Source organism: Silurus meridionalis, chromosome 18 (assembly GCF_014805685.1).
Source record: "Silurus meridionalis isolate SWU-2019-XX chromosome 18, ASM1480568v1, whole genome shotgun sequence".
Taxonomy (NCBI): domain Eukaryota; kingdom Metazoa; phylum Chordata; class Actinopteri; order Siluriformes; family Siluridae; genus Silurus; species Silurus meridionalis.
Genome location: NC_060901.1, coordinates 7,956,726 through 7,981,190, shown reverse-complemented (window position 1 = coordinate 7,981,190; position 24,465 = coordinate 7,956,726). Strand labels below are relative to the sequence as shown.

Genomic DNA, 24,465 nt, shown 5'->3' with positions numbered 1-24,465 from the left:
ATGAACTACTTCCTTTCAGGGTGTTCCTGTGTTTCTAGGGCTCAATATCAAAAAGCAACCAAAAGATCCTTCTGGTTTACATTTAAATACTAAAAACATATGTGATGTTTTCAGTGCTTAGGAAATGAATATAAAAATAAAGCCCCTGTGGCATTCTGGTATAGCCCCACTTTCAATTTGAATCCAATAACAAAACAAATATGAATATTTTAAACACTAAACAAATATAGATACATATAGTGGAATTGAGTGCATTCCTAATTCATTATGTTGCACTGGTAGACTGTGTTTTACCTGTGCCCGTGAGCTGCAGCGAGACTGTATGAGTTCATATCCCCCAAAGGAGCTGAAGTAATGCCGTTGCGGTATGTGGTTCCAATTAAGGGGTCCGCTCCCCTCTCCAAAAGCAGACTGACCAACTCAAAATTACCTGTGAAGAAGAAATGCATGTTTTTATTCTATATACTTAGTACTGAACATCCTTTCAGTACACTCAGTACTGTTTGTCTTTATAGTTTACTGTAGAACTGTAGAAAAGAAAATTTCCCATGAAGTTTGCAGCTGGTTCCTCTGACGGTTTCTTCGTCATGTCTCAGAGATCTTTTCAAAATCTACATTCAGATTTTTCCAGTTTTATCCAGAAATAAAACAGAATTCACCTTGTAGTATTCTATCAAACTCTAACTCCATTTCCCCTAGTACACCAATTCCCCCATAGTATTTTCTCTGCTGTCAACACGTCTGATTAAACTCACGTTCTAATTAACAAATTAGCATAAAATGGCTTACACCTGTGTTTCACAATCACCCTGCAGTAATGCTGCAACAAAAACCTTTGTGATTCAGCACAACCATTATAGAAAAGTGCTTGTAAATGAGCTGATGTGTCGATTGCTGCATGTAACAGTACGGGAGCTACTGAAGTATGCTGAAAAGGGTTATTTAAGGATTGGAACTGGAAATTAGTTATTTAGGATCTACCAGATTGTACTTGATGAATTACTGTATATAAGTTACTGTATATATATACTGTACATTTAAGCTGTCGTTATAGGCTGTTCCTACAAAAACACCTAAAAGAACAAAACAAAACAAAAACAAAAACAGACAATTAAACGAGAATAATGAGCAACCTTGAATTCTGAGTTGGAAACAGTAAAAGTAATTGTGTTTTAACTTGTGTGAATTTTACTGGGAGATAAGTACAACGAACACAGATCTAGTTTCACTAAAGCACAGTGATATTATTATCATCTTAAATTAAAATAGTAGGAACAGTACTGCTCACTGCCATTTAGCAATAATGTCTGTTTGACCTCACAAAAAAGGGGGCTGAACCAATAAAATAGTACATAAAATGTTACGTAATGTTGGGAGCCTGAGTAGAAACAAAATGATTTAATTCCATATCATATACATGTTTGTTAAATGTCAGTAAGTTTCAGTTTAGGTAATCTGTTCACCTTAACTGTCATGATGAAATGTAAACCTTTTTATTAGTGATATTTGGGTTTTAAAATAAATGCAGTTTTGAACATAAGGAATCTCTTACTACATCAATGTAGATAACTAGACACTAATCCATATTACCAGTAGTTTGCTATCCATATTAATTCATATATAATCCATATTAATTTGCCTATTAATTTTTACTGCCATTTAGTTTTATTCTTAATATTTATTTAATTTTAAGTAAATTAGTAAATATGTACATTCCTGTAAATTGTTTGTTGTAAAAAAACAATTGATGGATCAGAAAACTTGCAAAAATGTCAACAAATAGATAGAGTAGATACGTATGGGATAGCGTTCCCGTTTGATTTCTTTAAACGTTTAAAACCTGTGTGTACATTAGCAGATCCCTTTTTTCAGGAATGAGGAGTTCAATGTTTTTTCTGCTCAGTGCAGATGTTTTCATACAGGTAATGATTTTAATCAGAAGGTGTTGATTCTAAATGATCTGCTCTGACAGTGGTGGATGGTCTATATACACACAATATATTAGTATGTACTGGTTTTATTGACATTCTATAACATTAAAAAAGTTCAAAAGCGTGATCTATGATTTATTTTCACACTTTGAAAACTCCACCTTGATTACCCCTAATTAATTCAAATTAAAGTTTTATGCAAACTCTACCCCATCACTCATTTCTTTTTTCTTTTTTTTTTATAAGCACACAACATTTTTTATAAAGTCATGGAATACATGAAATGACTCCTTGTTTAAAGTACCATCATTCTCTCAAAACCACACTCCACCTGACAGTATTATTTATCCAGTCTGCCGAATCGGGGTTTCTTCTTGATATTGTTGCTAAAGCCTTGCCCATTAGCAATCTAAATATTTGAGCCAGAATCAATTGTTAAAATCAGTGTACAAATAAAATTACATTTAATTGAAGTGAAGCTGTGAAATGGGGCTAGTTTTTTCCAACAACAATCTCCTTTCTCTCTTTTTAATCCATTCTATCTTGAATCTGCATTAATTCTCTTTATCATAATTAAACACAATTCCAGACACTGACCACATGACTCTGGTTGTAATCTTTATTCTCACTTCATGCTGTAGCAAACGGATGATGGATTTATATATAAACAATGAGAGAAATGCCACACACGGTAATTTTGTAACCCCTCAAAAAAAAGCTCAGGGGCTGTCAGTAGGTCCAGACTTAAATGCTTCACAGGAGCATTTATTGTTTGTTTTTGTTTGTTTTTTTATCATAGAAATGTGATTTATACAGTGCACTCCTACACATATTTTCAGAGATGATAAAACATTTTTCACAGTTGACATATGGCCAAGGTTCAGTGGCTTTCTCAAGCAGCAGAAGTTAATTAGGCTACAACACTTAACTCTTAAATCCTGTAAAGCTGCTTTGAGACAATGTCCGTTGTGAAAAGTGCTATAGAAATAAACTTGACTTGACCATGGGTGTAGTTTTCTATACACAGATCAAATCAGTGTTGAATTACAATAAACTACATTACACATCAGAAGCTTCTCTATTTAAAAATACTTGGATATGCCTGTATATCAGATGTCCATGTACTGTATGTACTGTAACTCAGAATGAATAAATGCAGCAATTAAATTGGAGAAAAATCCCACAAATCTGTGCCACAACGTTACAACAGCAGGCAGAACGTTTTGCTACTTCCTGACTGATATTGTGGAAGTTGTCACTCCTGCTGATTGTTTTGCTAATGCAAGTCAGTGTCCTGCCCTTTGCACAGAATAGTGGCAAAGAAAAACGCCTTTGCATTAAAGAAAAAAAACTTTGAATACAATGCAAGTGCTGGGGATAACTGACCAGCTGTTTGTCAAATGGAGCATGTGGAATGGGTGTTGATGAGTTTGGGATGGGAAGAGCTACAACGCTAACATCACAATTTCCTCTACAGCCACATTAAAGCACTTATAGAGCATGCAGATTGACATTACTGTAAAATATATTTTACTCAAACTCGATGCTCTTTAGCTTTAGAAATAAGGGATGATGGAGGCATTTACCTGAGCACCTAATCAAGCAGGCTTCCACTGCAACCTGACTAGGGACCTTTGGGCTAAGTGGACTAGTTAAGTGATTTTTTTTAATTATGCAAGAATGTGTTTAGGCGACTGTAATGAATGGCTTTTGGCCTTGTTCATATTCATGAAGATGCTTCTCTTGGAAATGTTTGTTCCAAATGAAGAACAGTCTATGGCCATCTCATTGTCTGGATTTATAGTACAATATTTCCAGAATATTTTCACTTCTAACATTATTTACTGCATTCATTAACATTATCAGATGTTAAACTTGGCATTAAGAAACTGGAAGCAATATGATTAAAGCAACAACGCAAGGTGACACTTAAATTAATTGATAGATGTTTTTTAAAATAATAATGAAATACATTTTCAAAAAGACTTTCAAGCCTGTTTGTGTTGGCAGAGAAGAAAGTTGGGCTTATTTCATAAGCCTGGTAGGTCTCATTATATATTTTACACAGAAAAATATTGTACAATACCTAATATATATAAAAGAAAAAAAAAATCTTACATGTTAATCGTATTTAAATGCCTCAATGGTACAAACAGGCTTGGTTGAATTAGATTGGTGCAGAATGCAGTGTGAAAATTTGGTACATTACTATGCAAAGTATGTCTGTGACAGAAGCTTGATATTCATTGTATAGGTATTTATAGGCTGGACCTGAAACTGGCTTTATTACAATATGTTTGAAAAGTAAATAATGATCATTGATAGTAGTTGAAATTAAGACCTGTTAGATATACCTTGCAGTATTTCTATTAGAGCTAAACAGGTAAAGTGTTATACATTTGTGTTTGTTGTAAAAGAAGAATTGACATTTCAATCCTATCCCATGAAACTAGGTCAAAACTTATTAGTTTTATTTACATAGCACTTTTAAAGCAATGTACATTGTTACAACCTAGATTTTCCAAAATCAGAATATAAAATTTCATCACATGGCTAACAAGCGGATTAGCGGCACCCGTTGCAAAATAAACCTCCCTGACCACATGAAGAAGAAATCATGAGCGGAACCAGACTCAGAAAAGAATGCATTCTTTTGTGGATACCATCAGATAGTGTAATAATAAATCATTTCTCTTGTGTAACTGTATACTCTCAAGTAAAAAAAAATGAGTGTGATCATCTCATGAGTGTCTCTATAACACATCTGGGTCATCGCCAGTGCTTGACTCCCTCAGCTACTACATAGGCATGTTAAAGGTTAACTTGCTGTTAAGACTACCACTGGGATCCACATGTAACACATATTGAGGAAAACCTTTCTGAATAACAGAGGATTTTTGTGTCACCTGCAGCAGAGGCCAGCTGGAGCGGTGTTTCACTGTAGTTCTCAGCTCCGTCCTGCAATGCCCCCTCCACATTGGCTTGAGCATCCACTAGCAGCTAGTGTGATCATGCCATAATAGACAAAACACATCATTATGAAAAAAAAAAATGGTCCTACTTTATACAGCATCTCTAACACCTATGTAAATTTTTTATATTTGCAACTACAGTGTAACTGCAGTGGATGTGCTGAATAAAAAAAGGATTATAGGACAGGACACTACGGTATCATGTGTAAAGACACAAGTGCATCTAGACGGTTGTAACAGGACTTTTCCTTATGAATAATTGCACATGTAACAGGGTGAACATAACATATGTATAACAACATTCCAGCAACAGTTATAATTCACATGATCACTTTCTGACAACTGACAAAAAACGTAAACGAAAACTTATTCTTAGTTTTATACTACTTAAAAAAAGGCTTGTTAGTTGTTGCCAAGTGAACATTATACCTAAGTAAAGTGGTGCATCGATAATTTACATGAAAAATTCATTCAACTTTCAAAGCTGATTTAGTAAGTCAAAAATTCAAGTCATTGTAAAACCAGCAGTTCATTCAACTGTAATTACCTTCACCCTCCTACACATGTGTAATTACCAAGAGACGACGTCCTGTTTCATCTGAATGCATTTACATACCCGGTAGTTTCGTTCAGGGCCGCAAGATGAAACCATCAAAATCGATAAAATTCAATAAAAATTTGGACACGATGCAGCACACTTCTTTACATCACACTGCTTGAATTGACTAACTTATAATCTTTTTTTTCAGCCCAGCTGTTTCGATAAATGTACACGACCTACACACTGTACTCTTTATATGTAAATGTTATATATTGTGTTACATTATCAAATCACGATCCTGAATTCGGTTCACATCATCCATGCTGGAAGCTGACTCAGAAGCTCCTAAATCAATTTCATCGAACAGAAGTGATGCGTCTTGCAACAATAGAGCAAGCAATATTTTACTGTGAAAATTTCACTTTTTAAGTGTTCTATATTTACTAAATGTGTAAATAAAAGCTTGGAATGCAAATAATACCTGCTAATGAAGTTCAAAACACATGCTGTTTGTCTGATTTTATTATTATTAACAGTAGTATTAGTAGTAGTAGTATGGTATTACTAATAGCATCTATAGTATATAATATAGTATATACACAGTAGTACTAGTCCTTTAAATTCTAATGTTATGTGATGTAGCAGTATTAGTGGTTTGATTTATTTATTAATTCGGTTATATTTGATTAATTACAAAAAAATATTAATCCATTGATTCAATTGAAATAATCAATACATAATATAAAATCATTAGATAGTTATTTGATTATAATAATTGTTAAGTGGCAGATCTATTTACATGCTTCATGACACAGATATAAGACATTTAAAACACAGGGAGGAAAAAAGAATCAAATTCAGCAAAAATACAATTAATTGTAGATCGAATTGATCACAGTGAAATCAGTGATCAGTGATCGTGTACATGCAATGCAGTGGTCTGACAATCTCAATGCAATAATAAAACCCAAGAGGTGCTACAAATTCACCAAACAAGCAAAGCCAACAAAAAAGAAGTTCATTAAGCAAATGCTTTTGGTAGGAGAGCTCAGACAAAAGAAAACCAAGCAGGTGGATTTTGCTTCAGTGCTAATACAGCTCCTGCAATCTTAACTGATCAAACACTCCTGAATGCATGTGTTCAAGCGCTTTTACCCGAAAACATATCCTGCTATGCACTGTTTACTGACTCATTAAACCCAGCCTGAAGAGAATCATCCAGTCCACAGCAGTATTTATTTTGCCATTATTATTATGTTGATGCATAATAATAATTATTTAAATAATAATAATAATTGAAGGAGAGTGCAGAGATGGAAGGCATTGAATTATTCGCGTCATTACTACCTGCACGACAGGGACGTGTCCGTGCAACACGGCGAAAGTGAGTGGAGTCCCCTGCCTGGTGTCAGGATAAACTGAGGGGTGTCTGTGTATTGAGCTGGGAACCTGGGAAGTCATATAGGGGAGGTTCAAGGAGAAAACAGCATTCAGCCATTAAACACTGGAGTAAAATTGGACGTAGAAGAAGAAGAAGAAAAGAAGAGAATGCAAGGAAGAAAAAGAAAGGAATGACTGAGAGGAGTGTTTGAGCAGAAAGTAGGAGCCAGATTTTTCCCCCACCTACCACTGCGCTAACCTCAGACAGATAAGAATAGACTTATAGGATTTTTTTATATAATATAAATCCACCCTTATGCTGAAAACTAGCCTTCCCTTTCCTCACTCTCCGTATAATAACTCACACATATCCCAGGGTTTTAGCCAGAGACCTGGCCATAATCTGCTGTGTTCTTTGCAAGTTTTAAAGATAGTGACAGATAGACTGGAGGAGAGATAATTGGCAGAGAAGCAGAAATGTTGGAGGACACACACATAAGGAGTGACTCATAAGCAAAGTGCCAAAAGCAGCTGAATTGGCTTAAATATCGTTGTCTTTAAGCTGTGCTTTCTATCAAGCATAAATTCATTTATTGATCATATATTGTTATATAAACCCAAGATTTCATGACTTTTAGATATAAATACTGACATAGAAAAATCCTGTAAATTATATATATAATTTATATATAACATATATATGGTGTTCTGGGAAAATGTATGATAGATCAGCTTTGGCGCCAATAGTTTTTTCTTTAGTCTATACATTTTTTAGTTTAACCTTTTTGAATTTTGCTTGGCTGTCTTCATGCAGAGATCATTCGGGAAAGGTCATTTTTGCACTAAACTGTGCTAGCTAGTGATTTCCACCCACAGTAGATGTCAGTGAAAATCTAAATAAGAGTAATCGATATCAATCAGATTTTAGCTGCTATAATGTTTGTGTTAAATTAGAATTAAATCATTACATACGATATTCTCCCTTTTCATATTTAGTCTTAAACAAAATGTAAAATACTAGACATGCAAAAACAAAAAAATCATTTGAGGAAAGACTGCGGGTTTCAGAGCTATACATAGAAGAAAATGGCAACATTTCCCTAAGTGAAGCATTTCCCCAGACTGCCACACAAATAACCTTCAGTTCAGAGATGCCTTATTCTAAATTTTAGTGCATTATGAAACAAGAACGCTCATAGCTGAACAGGCACTTGGCATTTTGTTCACGAGTCACTCTCTTTGCAAGAAACCACAAACCAATCAAAACAGTCAAATACAAGAAGCCTTTTCCATTTGCCAAGCAGGCTTTAATACAATTTGGGTTATCTGGGTTCAGTCTATATGGGATGCTTCATGTTTTTGACTTTGACAATACAGAATAAGAAAAGTGTGTCTACTTAGGGATACATTTAAAAAAATCTAACAGAAATACATTTTTATTTGCATATAATAAAGTAAATCTTTTATTTATTGATTTTATAATCAAGTTCTAAGCAGACACACTTTTAACCCCTTAAACTCATTTAGCCACTAATTTCAAAGCAATTTCTGTGAAAGGTTCAGTAAAACAAATAGAAAACAGTTACATTCTACAATAATAATAAGTACAGGTTGGTGAGGGTTCTGAGAGTTTAAAGGGTTAAATGCAGCACTACTGACAAGACTACAGACTTCACTGACACATTCTACATGGCAAGCTGACAGCAAGAGAAGAACATAAACAGACGTAAAGTACTGATACTAGAGAACAAGGTACAGCTACAAAGACACACTGGATTCGATTTCTAACATCCTCTGATGCATACTGACCTCGCTATTGATATCGGCCCCTGCGTCCAGCAGCATCTGTACCATGGCCTCGTCACCACGGACGCATGCGTACATGAGAGGGGTCATTCCCTGCACACACACCATACATATCCAAGCATACACTCATGAGAAGGGAGGTAGGTGATTAATAGAAACATGTTTAATTGTAGTTGCATTTCAGTGACAAAACAGAGCTGATGAACTGGAATGAAAGTACAATGGTTATTCATAACGCTGAAGATGTTCAAATAAAATTAATCAGCTTGCATTTAGATTTTTTAAGATTTATAATAGCTATAAAGCAGGAATTTTTGATAAGAGGGAACAATTGAAGATATTGCTATTTTATAATCTCTGCTTTACCTAATATAGAATGGTTAATTGACCATTAAAACAAAATCAATCCATACCTCATTTGAAATAAAATGATATGACACTTGACAAACAATGTGTAGTAAAGTCCTATTATCTCTAAATTTATGTTCACAATGGAGAGAAAATAAAGTTGTAAACGTTTCCATATTTAGATATCAAAGGCATAATGTATTGTGTTTCTTAATGTTCCGTAAAATGCAGTCAGATGAAATGCACACAATAACTCTACTAACTTTATAGTGCGGCAAGATACAAGACTCATAAAAAAAAATCATGGTGCTTAAAAAGACAGGAGTAGATCAAATGGATCACTTAGTTTGTAACTGTTAGATGTAACACCATGTCTTTCAGTTTCACTGATTTTTATTTTATTTCTTTTAAGGTTTTCCACATTTGCTCTCAGATAACTCGGTATAAATCCAATGTCAATTCACTTTATACCTGCAATCTGAGGAGGCCCAAACTCTTCCACAAATAGACCTCACTAGAAATAGTTCTTATAAAATGATGTAGAACACTAAATAAATGAACACTGTGTTTTGTTTTGTTATGTTAACCTTATCACATGCCTGCTGAAAGCTGACTGGCCTTTTTTTATGGATCTAATCATTAGAAAAAACACTTACAGACTTGAATAAGAATAAAATATTACAGTACATTAATAATTGGGTCGTAAGAATCAGCTTTTGAAACTCAACCCCACCTTTTGTAGATGACCATGCTTCAGACATCACCTTTCATTTCCCTTTTACTTAAAATACATCTAAAATTCCAGTCAATCAATTAAGTTTGATACCAACTTTGTGAAGATATACATAAAATCAAAGAACTAGTGTGGAAAATGATGTTTTGTATATTATACAAATTGGCGCATGTATGAATTGCTGTAGTGATAATAAAGGAAGTGAAATAAACACATCATGGATAATTTGTTCACTGTAGACAGATAAAAATAATCAGAAATTCACTGTACACTGTAAGTCAGCTCGTCCCTGCCCCACTGAGAACTCAAATTAGTTCCAGCTGGATTCAACAATACACACCATTATAGCAACCTGAACCACAAGCACAGTATGTGCAACGTCTGCAGTGTGTCAATCACTCATATCAGGGCTCAACATCAGGACTGCACCATCAGCTTAAACCAGTGGAACCTATAACCTGAGGTTTACACAAAGCAGAGCAGTTACTCTGTTTATTTTACATCTTTCTTGAGTATATCAAGTAAAAGCTTAGCAACTGCATAGCTTATTGTTCCTACTACTGCAACCAATAAACTCGATTTATAAGTGAATGGAAGAAAATGAGTGAATATTATATTTCAATCTATATTTCAGATTCACACATCATGTTGTTCCAGGCAAAATGTGGCCTCTCTACCAAGGTGAGGGTCAAACTTTTTTTTTCGGATCTTCCCAATTTTCTCACCAATTTGTTCACCTGCCAATTTCACTCCACTTTCCAGACTTCCCCTTTTATATGATAAGTAACTCAGAGGATGAAGGCTAACATGTGATTCCTCAGAGACATGTGAAACCAGACATCGACATTTCCAGCTCCTTATTATGGCACATCACAGGGGTTTGTGTGACACACTTGGAGGAAAATATTTTTGCCATCTTCCACATTCATTTGCAAACAGACGCCCATTATTGGCAAATATAAATGAAGAAAAAAAAAAAATTCTAATCTAACCCATCCTTCTTATTCATGTTCAGAATTCCCAGCCATCGTGAGGACTCAAATTTTCGATCTCCTGATGAATGAAAACTAAACTGGGTTTGTTGGGTCTAACTTTTCCAATCACATAGATGAACAGTTGAGATTTACACAAAACCTTTTGCTGGTGAGACAATTGTACTCTACCTTTGTAAAAAGTATTTACTTAAATAAAAAAACAGGGTTGCCAGACAATACATTATTAAAGTTATCAATATATAACAATAAATCACAAAACTATTAGTTTTCTATAACAAATTTGAGAATATGACGGAATTTGTCAAATGATTTGGTAATCCAGTTAGAAATGCAGGCAATTTTTGGTGTAAAGGTTTGATAGTTGGTTCAAATCAAACCTGGTTGCAAAGAGTTAAATTCTGCAAATAATATTTAGGGGGTGCGGGCCATGCTTTAAATTAAATGACATAAAGAATATTTGTGAAACTGTAAAAAGTTGGGCTAAAGTTCTGCTTGTGTTCAACAGCCAGGCTCTCCACTAAAGCCTCTTGGGTAGGAGTGTTTGGAATAGAAAGAGGGAGAAAAAGGAAATGGTGGGTGCAGAAACATCATCATTAGTAGAGAAACAGAGGGATTGGAATTTATAGGAAGTTAATGGGAAGCTTCAGGCTTTCTTTTAGATTTCAGTTATTCTATAACTCAATGTGTACTGCTGCTTCATCAGTGTTAAAATATCCAGTGTTGTATAAAAATCCTCTACAGGATTTTCAAAAGTTAAACATTTACATTATACAACACAATTATTAATAAGAGAATCTTGTGTGTGGTCATGGCTCTTATTCAATTAAACTGCAATTTTCCTGCATCATTAAAAGCCACCATAGCCCTTGACATTTCTATTTTTAATAATTCTTTACTAGAAATATTAAAGTAGACTTCATTTGTATTGTACTGTTAAAGAAAAACTCCAACAGAAACACATTAAATATATTTATATTGTATTATATATTGTGTGATGTGTTTAGGTGTAGACTAATTCAATAGGTTTGTTCTTCCTGAGTTAGTGGTTCATTCAGAACACTGCTAGAACAAATATGATGCTGTTTAATGAGATCTAATTAAAACGGCAGAAACGTAAGTGATGAGTGAGATTTACATTTTTAAAAGAAAAAAGCTTGAGCTTCTTTCTCACTTAAAGATTTAAAATGCAATGCAGATACACTCTGAATTACAGTGAGTTAAGGTGGAGACTCTGCTATTTAGCACGTAATAAAATAGGAAATATTTTTAGCATTGATGGAGCTATGAGCATGACAGTTGCAGCTTTAAAGCTAATCTGTTTGAGCAGAGGGTACAGATGAGGACATGAGAGAAGGTGAGGATTACAGTGCATTGTCTCTTAAAGTGGAGATTAAGCAATGGCAATGGCACCACTTTTAGACCAAAGTTCAATGGAGGAAACTGTTAGCCAGAGTAAAAATAGGAAAGAAATTAACAAATAATTCAACTGATATACAAAATATATATACCTTATTGCTATTTAATTTTATAAATTGGATTTTTTCTTTATTAAGATAAACATGTTAAAGCTATAAAAAAATAAAAAAACCCACAATGTCTAAATGGTTTTATCCCTGTCAGTCTTTGAGGAGTAGTGCCAGAGTCAGGACATGAACTGCTGGTCTCCATTTGGCCCGCAGGTGGTAATAAAGTCCAACACAAACAGGAGCTTGGAAGGATCGGAGGGATATAAGTGTGCTTTTCTAAAAAGAGTCAAGCATTCCTGACACAACTTCAAAAAGACTGCTTGCAAAACTGTGGATGCAACATGAAGACCTTCAAGCTAGGAGGTAAAACGTCTTTTGTAGTGTATCTCATAGAGGTGGGTGATATGCAAAAAAATGTATCACAATACCTTTGATAGACAATATTTATAATGTGTTTATAAAAGAAAAATACCTCTGTATTTTTATTTATATTAATCATGATACCAGTGATCTCTAAGGTAAATGCATTGTGACATAATGTATCAAGATTATCCTATCATATTATCCAGCCTCAGTGCCTTTAAAATCCAGTTCTCGCAAATGCAGCATGTAGAGCAGCAGGCACTATGGGAAATGCTTTGTGTCAGGGAAGTTTCCACAGGTTTGTGTTCAAGTTTACCAAAATATCACGAATTGCCAACAGTCAGCACTAAACAATTGTGGTTCTTGTCATTGCAGTCATGTCAAGCATGTGTTTCTGTGTGCATCAGCAGATCTGACCTGTTCGCTCATGCTGTTTATGCCGTCAGGTCCCAGAAGATTGACCGCTTGCTTGACGAGGTCAGTGCGGCCACAATTGAGCATCCGAAAACCCAGGTCCTGCAGAAACTTGGCCTCTGTAGAGGCTGCGTCCAGCTTTCGCGTGGCACAGAAGCAATCGTCTGCTCTAAAAAAGACAAGTACTAATGTAATGAACAGTGTTACAATAGAAGATATATTTGGGCAGAAGCAACGCTCAAACAGCTGTGTTTTATATCAGGGGTTCTCAGGCGCTTTATTGTCAGGGATCACTTTAGCTGTAACAAAATCTAATGTATTCTCTCAGTAAAGATTTATTTGACAAGCTATTAAAAAAAATTTGTCACATTACTACCCATGTGAAATCATATTTTGGATATTTATTGTAGACAGGGTTTATTATCTCCGACACTTATATGCAAATAGCTCACTTTTACTGTAATTAAAATGTCATTAGATTCCAGTTTATAATTATTTAAAGGCGTAATATCTTTGATAATGGTGCTGGTGATTTTCGCAACTGTAATAAAATTATACAATCGCTAATGCACTGGCCATCCTTCAAAGGAGTCCTCTGATCAGAGATGAACTCTGATACTACAATTTGATGGAAATGGGCATAATTTCTAAAACAATCCTAATCAAAATCCATTAAAACAATTCAATGTGACAAATTCACCTGACAGACCAACAGCTCTATGCTACACTAACAGCCCCTTTAGTTGACTTCTGGAACTTTTATGCCCTTTGAACTGCAAGTACATTTTCAATCCTTCTTGCTGTAGCAAGTTTTTCATTTACAGCAACATGTATGAAAAAATAGGTGAACATTTAAGCAACATAAATTATGGCTGTCTTTTTATTAACCTGTGATAGCATTAGCTTAAGTAACTCCAAAGTATTTTGTTCTGTAGTTAGCAAAGCAGCTAGGTGGCTAGTTAGATGAAATTGTTAACACTAAGCTTGCTAGTCAAATAAAAATAATTTTATACAGTATGTATAGATAAGTCATAAAGTTATTTTGATAAATGTTTTTTTTATTTTACATACATATACCTAAATATATTACAGTTCAGATTAAACCGGATGCTACATATCTAGACAAGTAAGAAGTGAGTTGGATATTTTGATAATATAAAGAGATGTTTTAATTTGTTTACATTTAAAAATATACATTTACTGTATCTATATTCCTAAAAGACAAGTATCTTGCTGGTAGTTCAATCAAGCCAAGCTAGTTTCTATAAGAAGCAGATCTTCCTCACGTCTTAAATCTCATGTTTGTATTGTAAATGAATTGTGTCATAGTACCTCTTCAAGTCCGCTATCTGAAAGGCTGACAACTATTCAATAATATTCATAAGAAGACACACAATATTCATTAAATCATGAATACATTTTGTAATACAGCTCCTGTTGTTAAGAAGAAGACGTACCCAACATATACATCTATAAGAATGTGATGAGTTTTAAATTTTATCAGCAATTGTTAGCTTAAATTGAATAACAGCTGAATCATCAAGATAATGCTATCGCACACTGGTAAATCAGCTAGCTAAATGCTAACAAGGTCACCATACAGGGGTATTTCGAATGCCAATACAAATAGTCATCATCTTCAAAAAGACTGTTTGGTGCCCTCATGTTTTTTTTCCCCAAAACAGAGCAAAAATGTGCTGATTCATTATTTAATGTAATGAAACTCTGAGCTAAATCAATTGCCTGAAATCATACTGGCATTTGTTCTGAGTGCTGTCTTCAGAGAAATGTGCTGTGCTGTGACTATACAAAGTGGAAAAGCAGCTGGAAAATCACCAAAAAACCAAACTTTTCTCCCAGGGTATGGTGAGTTTTGTATTTGGGTAACAAAGGAATATATTTATTTGGTCCTTTGCAGCAAAAATGGCACCAAAAAAGTGGGGATGTTTTAATTTATTATATTCAATCAGTGTAGAATTTGTTATCAACTTATCAATTTTGGTGGTTTCAGGGAAAAGTAGACCAAACCGCTTTCGAAAAATGGCAGCTGATGTCACAGACTAATTTGCATATTTGTAGAATCGTTATAGTAATTTGCTTATAAACGTGTGAAGAAATTTTTTTTTATTTTAGAATAGAATTTAATAGAATGTGTTATAAGACGTTATAAGCAGAATAGTTAATAACTTTTAATTGACAAAAAATGCATGTGGGACATAAATGGTAGTCATTAATTGGTCAATCTGTGAACAATAGTGATCAGTGATTGACTTCTGGAAACTGTAGTGATTGGTTATCAGAGATTAGATTTTTGGAAAGATGGTGATCAGTAATTGGTAACCAGTAACAATGCTGATTTATATTCTATAATAAACATACTAAAATCTACTTGCATGCATTTACCAATTTGTGAATTCATGTAAAGATACATGTACAGTACTTACAATTTCAGATAGCTTTCCACACTGATAGCTAAAGTCTCTTTTATCTCTCCTTTTCTTTCGGCCTGTTTACCAGAAAAAGCATCAGCATTTATGTTGCTCTGCTGTGTAGTTAATGGCCTGTATGCACTCTAATAACCTTAACATTAAAACCACTGTGTGCTGAACAGGAAGCCTGGCACTTACTGATTTCAAGTGAAGTTTTATTTCAACAAAGTACTGCCAGTGTAAGAACAGCCCTAAAGCTAAGCTTTGTTTATTTGGCAGGATTTGAACATTTGTCAAACATTTCTTAAGTGAAAGCTGCAGAAGTCATTTACATAGTGCTGGATGTGTCACTATGCCAGTAAATCTCATACTGAGGTTACTGGTTGTCATTCATTCATCTTCAGTAATTGTTTCATGCAAGTCAGCCTTTCCCAGGAACACAGTGCATGAGGTACAAATAGAACCTGGAATTAATGTCTTGCAGACACCCACATTCACACATTCATTCACACCTAGGGGCGATTTAGCATAGCCAATGCACCTACTGGTAGTTGTTACTTTCAGAAAATTAAAGTCTGCTTTATGATAAGTTCAGCAAAAATTGTTAATGTTTGATCGACTCTATATTGTAAAACACGCCATCTTGATGAAAATCGTTCTTCTCCTATTTACTAATAAAATATCAATATAGGAAATAATTAGCACAGTGATTCAAAATGAGACATTTGCTTGTATTATAAACCTGCACTTGACAAACGTTTGTAAGTGTATTTGTTCTCTTACATTTGCAAGATGGAAGTTAGATGTAAATGCAAAATGGCTGTAGCTTTTAAACCAAAGCAATGCTGAAAGTATTACAAAACAAAACAGATCTTTATTGATTGATAATCCTAGGTATCAAAAAATTGGCAGAAAAAAATCTAAAGGATAATATCTGTATCGCTTTTTTGTATCATGTGTTCCATCGCAACTGTACCATATGCTTTTGCTTTGCTTTGGCTTCTGTTTTCAGTCTCCACTTTTCTCTTGTCATTGATTCATGTCCTGATGATGTTTCCCTGTGTCTGGTTTCCCTTCATTGGTATAATACTGACAGTAATGAATTTGAACCGATTAAACCATAGAGAACCTGTCAGAATGCCAAACATACATTCCTTATACTCATAGTAGTTACTGAATGATAAGTATTAAGTCTTACAGGCTAATCGGTCACCATTAACATGTGAAGATCTATAAAGTCCTAATATTGAAAGGGTAAAAGCAGTACCAGGTCATAATCCCTGTTATATGAATTCTTCTAAGTATAACTATAGCTTCCATGAAATAATACGCAAGAAACTTGTATAGATGACATTTTAAAAAAAAAACCAAAAAAAAAAAAACCAGTCAGATTAACTTTATATATCCCACATCACTTTGCGTTTGTCACACGGATTCCATACTTACATTCCTTTTTTTGATTCCTTTATTAAATTTGCCTGCAGGAAAAGCTCTTCGTTAAAAACACTGACTATGTGAATAATTCTAAATTATCACGCCAGCCTTGCTGAGGTTTAACTTAATAAAGACACAGTGTGTGTTTGATAAAAAAAAGATAACACAAAACACATAGCTTGTTATATTTAATAATAAGTGTTGCAACATTCCCTATTGTTTGAAATTCTACTTAAGATCCAACCAAGCAAAAATGATCAAGAAAGAAAAATGAACATCTGCTGCTTTATTTTCATATATTATGTAAATATAAAAATTGGAGGTAGGATCATTGTTTTTATCTGAAAATCAATCCTCTTAATGCAAAACCAATATAAAAAGCAGTGATACTTCAGGCTCAATAGACTCTGTGTGTATACATAGACCAAAGCAAGAGCTGCAACTTACTTTAGCTGCCGCGGTTCACAGTCCACTCCAGGCAGGAGCAGTCTGGCGGCCTGTCTCACATCATCGCTGTCTACAGAAATGCTGAGCCGGTGCTCGGTGTGTGCTACAGCCACCCGGATCCACTCCATCAGTGGAGGTAAAACGATGAACGGCCTGGAAGAGAATGAACAGCCAGAGGGGAGCTGAAATCAGGTTATCGAATTGTACCGAGAAAATAATGAACAAACCAAAGTTTAGCACACTGCAGAGAAATAAAACAACAATTCTGGAATTAAAAAGGGCAATTATTTAATCAAACCAGGTACTAAATCCTGACAGGTCAGCTGCATGACAGATACAAGAGCGACTTTTGCACATGCTACTAATTACAGGCACTAAGCTGCCTCAAATCAGTGCAGCCCAGAATATGAATATGAAATGTGCTGAATTTGATTTTAATTTTCTCTGTGTCAGAGGTTTTCAGTCAAGATGAGGAAACTGAATATATATGTTATTGTTTTCATTGCGAACACCTATTCCAAAATATGCAACCTCTGCAGAAAAGCAGAGCAAAGTAATTATATTTTTTAGTTATTCCATTTTACTGAGAGAAAAAGGCATGTCCTCGACTGACCTTATGGATCGTATTTCTGATCCAAAGTTTGCACAGCAGGTAATCAAAAATGAGGCTCGGGATCAAAAAAATTGTTTGCTGAATAACTATCTTGCATAATCAATATTTTTTTTACCAAAGCACAGTTGAGAGAATTCTCAAATCTGATTTGCCAGAAGGTGTTGCATAACAGCAGCTTTTACAGTAAACCCAGCTCCAAGTTTTGTATTAACGCACAGATTTTAAGGCATTTCTACAGTGTTTTATAATGAGCAGTGAGACACATGCAAATGTAGGAACTAATGTGTTTGAATGAGAAAAGCTATAAATATTCAAAATTTGACAGAATCAGGATCAGAGATAGGCTTATGTCAGGTGATCAAACAAGAAAAGAATCGAAAACATGAAATAAGAAAGGGTAAGGTATAACAAACTAAGCATTTACTTGCTTAGACGTAAGCTATATATATATATATATATATATATATATATATATATATATATATATATATATATATATATATATATATATACACACACACACAGCGGGTAAAATAAGTATTAAACACGTCACCATTTTTCTCAGTAAATATATTTCTTAAGGTGTTATTGGCATTAAATATTTACCAGATGTTGGTAACAACCCATGCAATCCACACATACACAAAGAAATCAAACCATAGATGTCCATAAATTAAGTTATGTGTAACAATGTAAAATGACACAGGGTAAAAAGTATTTAATACATAAAAAAGGAAGGTGGAAAAGGCATGGAAAGCCAAGACACCATCTGAAATCAATTGATGTCTATCAAAAAATGTCTATCATTTGGCAGCTTGTGCATGATGATCATCAAAGAACATTGCTGCCATTGTACAATGTGTCACTATACTATAAATATATTATATAATATGCAATCATCAGCAAACTTCTGTTATGTAAGAGGAGCGAAACACCTTGTGAAGTGCTGTTATTTCAAAATAATCAACTCCATTATCCCATTATTAATAATTTTTCTATTAAAGTATGCCCTGTTGAGTCTTATTCCTTGTGTGTGAAGGAGATGACCTATTCAATGAATGCTTAAACATACACAGAAGAGTGTGCTCTAAAATGGCTCATGCTATTTGTTCATTACCTCAGCACAACAGCTTTGCAGTATCTACTCGCCCACACGCTGCCCAGAAAACACTGTGAAAATGTTGATCTTTTGGGTTTCACATTCTGCACATGCCCACTGGCAGTTAAACACGAGCTATAAGCGGGACAAAAAAAATGTTTGTGCTATATAAATCTCTCTCTGTTACTGTAGATTCAGGTATCATGGAGACTTTAGAGCTCACCGCTCCATAATATAACCCAGATAGCAAGAATGAAATGAAATGCTCAAAAAATCATTTCCAAATGTATAAAATGTCAGTGCACAAATTTTCACATTTCTTCATTCCAATGTGTTTTCCATGACCTGTTTTTTACAGCTAGATTTACACAATCAACAGCCTTTTCTCCCCAGACACCTACCCACCTCCAGACAGCCTGCCATTAATCTTCGCCAAAACAAACCACATGCCTTACAGACTTCCTCGAGCCCTTCTCACACGTGTCCACTTTATTCCCATCTCCACCCTCAAAAGCAATGCATGCACACGGACCACACTGTTGAATCCACACACATATTTCTATTCTGATTCAATTTCTGGAATTACAACAAGCCCGAGAACAGAACTCGAGAGGAAGGGAGTTTCCTCTTCTTAGAAGTATGGTGAAAAAATATCAGCGGTTTCACCAGATGGTAAAGAAATAGTCTTAATGATATACAATAATATACTTAGAAATGTATTAATATGCAATGATTTTTATGGCAAAACATAGCACACTTGTTTCTGGCTTAGTTTTCTTGGCACCCAATTATATAGAATAATTTTTGTATATGTTAATGTTAAATTTTCCCTTCACTTGAACTATTAGACCCAAGCCTGTTCCAACTTTTCTGATAAGTGAAGGTTAGTAAAACAGCAAATGAAGACTAAATGTGGAATGGAATGTTAAAAAAGCACATACGAATTTAATGGTCAGGTGTTCAAAAACGTTTGTCCATATAGTGTAAGTTATGTGTCATGCTTCAGTAAGAAATTGATCTAGGCATCAAAAATGCACTAATATACCGTAATTATACCGGACTATTAAGCGCACCCATATATAAGCCGCACCCACTGAATTTGACAAATATTTTTATTTTAAACATAAATAAGCCGCACCTGTCTATAAGCCTACACTGAAACTAATGAACTTTACACAGGCTTTAACGAAAGACAGTGTCTGTTACACGGTGTAACGGGTGAAATATGTTGTCTCCTTTAAGAGCAGAGCGGCATTTTGGGAATAGCCTGCCGTCGCATTTTTACGCTATTACTGCATGTGTGCAAAACCGAGGAATATGTCCTTATTATTTTCTGATGCTCATTTCTAAGTTTATTTGACTAACCCGTAACGCTGTTGCCAAGAAAAATAAAAAAGCACGAGTTTTGGAAACTGTCTGTGCTTATATGATTTCTGTTTTTTCTCCCGATGCCGTGCAGCTCAGAACACAGGTGAGGTGCATTTTTTCGTTTCTTTTCGGATTTTTCATTGGTCTAATGTTATGGGGTTCAGTTTTTTGGCTTGAAGTTTGTGAAACCGGGAAAAACACAGGAAAATTCATAAATAAGCCGCTTCGTTGTTTAAGCCGCGGGGTTCAAAACGTCGGAAAAAAAGTAGCGGCTTATAGTCCGAAAAATACGGTACTAGCTTACTGGCTTACTTATCAAACTGTCTAGCTAATGCTTTTTTAACATTCCTGCTAATATAATAGAAATGTCATCAATAACAATTAAAAAGATATTTTGAAGTATGTTTTGAGATTTCAGATTTTAGAATTGACCTGGAGTGAAATTTGAGTGGCTGTCTGGGGTAAGATGTAGTTAGGCATGGTATTGGAAATGTATTTTGTCCCACAAGCTACATTTAACTGCCTGCTTTTTGTCTGCTGTTCGTTAGCCTCAATGCACACATCTAACTTGTACACCTCTCTTCATCAAAATACTGCCCGAAGCAACATTTTAATTTTTTTAATGACTTCATGTTGACAAATACAAATGTAAACAGTTAACTGGATATCCATGTACATCCCTAGCGTAAACACACACACACACACACACACACACACACACACACACACACACACACACACACACCTGTTGAAGAGGTAATTTATGTATTAATGAAGAATTTCATCCCAAACTAAATGATGTCTGCAAAATTATACCTGTGAGCAAAATGTGATTAAAGATGTCAAGATGCCCCCACTGTGAGACACGTTGGCATCTCTAACAGAAAGGCACCAGGGCTTTAAGTGGAAATGGATCACAAAACAGATCAATGTCAAGCTTTAGAAATGACAAATCAAAACTACATGCTTACAAATAACGTGGAATTTCTCAAAAAAAAAACATGAAATGAAACCCACAGGGAAAATGTAGTTATAAATATTTAATTATAAAATTAATTACTCTGTGTTACATCAGCCAAGCAATTACAGATTGACCACTGAGGATCTATTAAATTTGAAGAAAACCTACAGTACAGACCAAAAGTTTGGACACACCTTCTCATTCAAAGAGTTCTCTTAATTTTTATGATTATGAAAATTGTAGAGTCACACTGAAGGCATCAAAACTATGAATTAACACGTGTGGAATTATATACATAACAAAAAAGTGTGAAACAACTGAAAATATGTCATATTGTAGGTTTTTCAAAGTAGCCACCTTTTGCTTAGATTACTGCTTTGCACACTCTTGGCATTCTCTTGATGCCTACTTTGAAGAACCTACAATATGACATATTTTCAGTTCACTTTTTTGTTATGTATATAATTCCACATGTGTTAATTCATAGTTTTGATGCCTTCAGTGTGACTACAATTTTCATAGTCATGAAAATAAAGAAAACTCTTTGAATGAGAAGGTGTGTCCAAACTTTTGGTCTGTACTGTGTATATATAATATATAAACTTTTGGTCTGTACTGTATATATAATATATATAAACTTTTGGTCTGTACTGTATATATAATATATATAAACTTTTGGTCTGTACTGTATATATCTAAAATCTATCAAACTTGGCAATAGACAGGAATTTTGGATGGAGTGAGAGAAAGTACAAGAAGGAATAAGTAAAGATTAACAGCAAAATATTATTGATACTTTTTCACTCTTTTCAGTTACTTGAATCATCAAGTAACCAAAAGGAATCATTCATTACTCAAACAATTCCCTAAAAGAGATGAGTACATTTCAGTCGTGACTCGATCATGAATTCACACATGGACTCACTGAAAAGAAAAAAAGCAAATTGTAGTCAGGACCAAAATGATTCGCTAGTGATTCAAATGCTGACTCGCTGAAAGACCAGACACAATCTCTGTCATAAAAAAGAAGATCCACTACTGACTCAAATACTGAATTGCTATAAGGGAGAAGAGAATCTTGGTCATAAACAAAATGATTGAGAATTTCAGTCATGATGTCAAGCATTCACATTTGTCAAACACTAAAAAAGTGGAGATAATCTTAGTCATGAACAAAATGATTTGGTATTGAATCATATACTGATTGAAAAAAAAAACAACAAAAAAAAACAAGAAAACAAAAACCAAATGTTGGTCTTTATTAAGAGGTTTCACTGATGACTCTAACACTGATTTGCTGAAGGAGAGGAGAGAATCTCGGTCATCACTGAAAGGATTTATTGTCTATTTTAAAAGAGCCAGATTCATCATACATACTGATACAAAAACATATTTCACTATTCACAGGTGCTTCAAAGTCACAGACAGGTAAATCTATTCTAAATCAATGTAAGAACCTGTTTGATAACCCTAAAGTCTGTGGTGTTTTATTCTTTACATAATACATACTAGGACTCCACACAGTTTTTGTCTCTCAACATGCTTTTCTTGTGCTTTTTTCTTATTTAGTCCCTTTCTGAATGTACCATCACCATCAATTCAGCCTCGTCTTCTTGATCAGTAGCTCACGAGCAATCCACACCCCTACAGTCTTCGCTCTCCCTTCTTCCAACCTGTCATACGCCTCCTCTTACCTCTCACTTTTTCTCCTATTTCCCTCCTATCTTTTGCACTCTATGTGGAACAGTGATCCGCAGATGAAATGAGCCCTGAGGAGAACGACAGCTGAGCAGCTGTTCTCTGGAGAATCTGGTAACTCATTCCTGTGCTTTTACTTCTCAGGTAGTACATGGGTCCCTTGTGGTAGGATTTTTTAATCAGAGAAACTCATCAATCCTGAAATGTCCCGGCGGGTATGTCCAACTGCAAAGCTCTTTGTGAACAGTGAACACCTCGCCAAACTTTCCATTAGCACTCTCAACTCCATTAGCTACTCACCAGCAGGCCTGAAGCTGATTTACTGTACAACATAACAATTAGAAACCTTAATGATCTGTCTCTCTCTGTCTCTGACTGTGTTTCATAACTGCCTTCAAATCAAATTAAGACACATTTAGCACTGTGAATTGAGCACCTTCCATCTGGACTGACTTATGGTTTAGTTTTTTAGTCGTTTTACAGATATCCAAAATACTTTATATACAGTCTAAAACAGAGGTGGTGGATAAAGTCCACAAACCATGTACTTGAATAAAAGTAGAGATACACTAGGTAAAATAAGACTCCAGCAAAAGTAAAAGTGCTCCCTTTATACTTTCACTTGAGTAAAAGTACAAAAACATTCGCCTTTAAATGTACTTAAGTATGCAAAGAACTATGATTTATTATGGCTATAATGTCCTATTAACATTTTTGTCACAAGACTGATTGGTGGCTGGCTGCTTATTTTACAATTTAAATTTATATCAATTATAAATTTAAAAAATGACTCATTTCGCAAAATGTAGATGAGTAAAAATTTAGATATTTTACTTTAAAATGTGGTGAAGTTAAAGCAAAAGTCTCCTCAACTAGAAATACTTCAGTAAAGTACAGATAGTGAAAAAGCTACAATATATACAAGATACAAGATACAATAATGAATTACATTCACTTTGTTACTGTCCACCACTGAAAAACAAATATTTATTCAGATTCTCTGCTATGTAGATGCTCTCACCTTTCTGTATGCAGGGCGACCTTGGAGGGCTCCACATTGGGGTTCTCCCACTCTATCTGGGGACAGTGCATGAAGTAGCAGAGGGTGTACAGAGCCTCAGGTTCCCAGTGTATAGGTCCTCCGCAGTTCTGGTGCACCGGCGTATCATTGCTTGGGCTCTTGATGTGAAGGGGCTGGAGATGGTGCATGGCGCGAGACACCAGATCACCTGTAGGGGGTGACATGCTAGGTCAGACAAAATGCCCTGATGCTTGTGGTTTGCAATCAACTTTATTGAGCGAGAAGAGGAAATTGAAATGATCTCTTTGGGAAATCGTCTACTGTCAATGAGCTGTGGAAAATAAAAACAGACATTTTGCAGTGTGGTGCCTAAAAGACCATGTCAACAACTATTAGACTTAGGGAGAATATCAAGAGAAGCTAAAGAGCAGTATATATTTATTTAC

General features: G+C 34.8%; 1 protein-coding gene across 2 annotated transcripts in view; it reads right to left on the bottom strand.

Moving 5' to 3' along the window:
• The window catches only part of btbd11a (BTB (POZ) domain containing 11a), a 175,892-nt gene that overhangs the window by 12,562 nt on the left and 138,865 nt on the right, over positions 1 to 24,465 (bottom strand). The window contains exons 3-9 of one of the 2 annotated variants that reach the window (XM_046873443.1): positions 24,020 to 24,227; positions 17,260 to 17,412; positions 12,953 to 13,118; positions 8,634 to 8,723; positions 6,792 to 6,893; positions 4,838 to 4,931; positions 295 to 430 (exon numbers count right to left, since the gene is read on the bottom strand). In XM_046873443.1, the coding sequence (XP_046729399.1) occupies positions 295 to 430; positions 4,838 to 4,931; positions 6,792 to 6,893; positions 8,634 to 8,723; positions 12,953 to 13,118; positions 17,260 to 17,412; positions 24,020 to 24,227 (949 nt within the window). The remainder of the gene's footprint in view (positions 1 to 294; positions 431 to 4,837; positions 4,932 to 6,791; positions 6,894 to 8,633; positions 8,724 to 12,952; positions 13,119 to 17,259; positions 17,413 to 24,019; positions 24,228 to 24,465) is intronic. The other variant, XM_046873444.1, reaches the window with a different exon arrangement.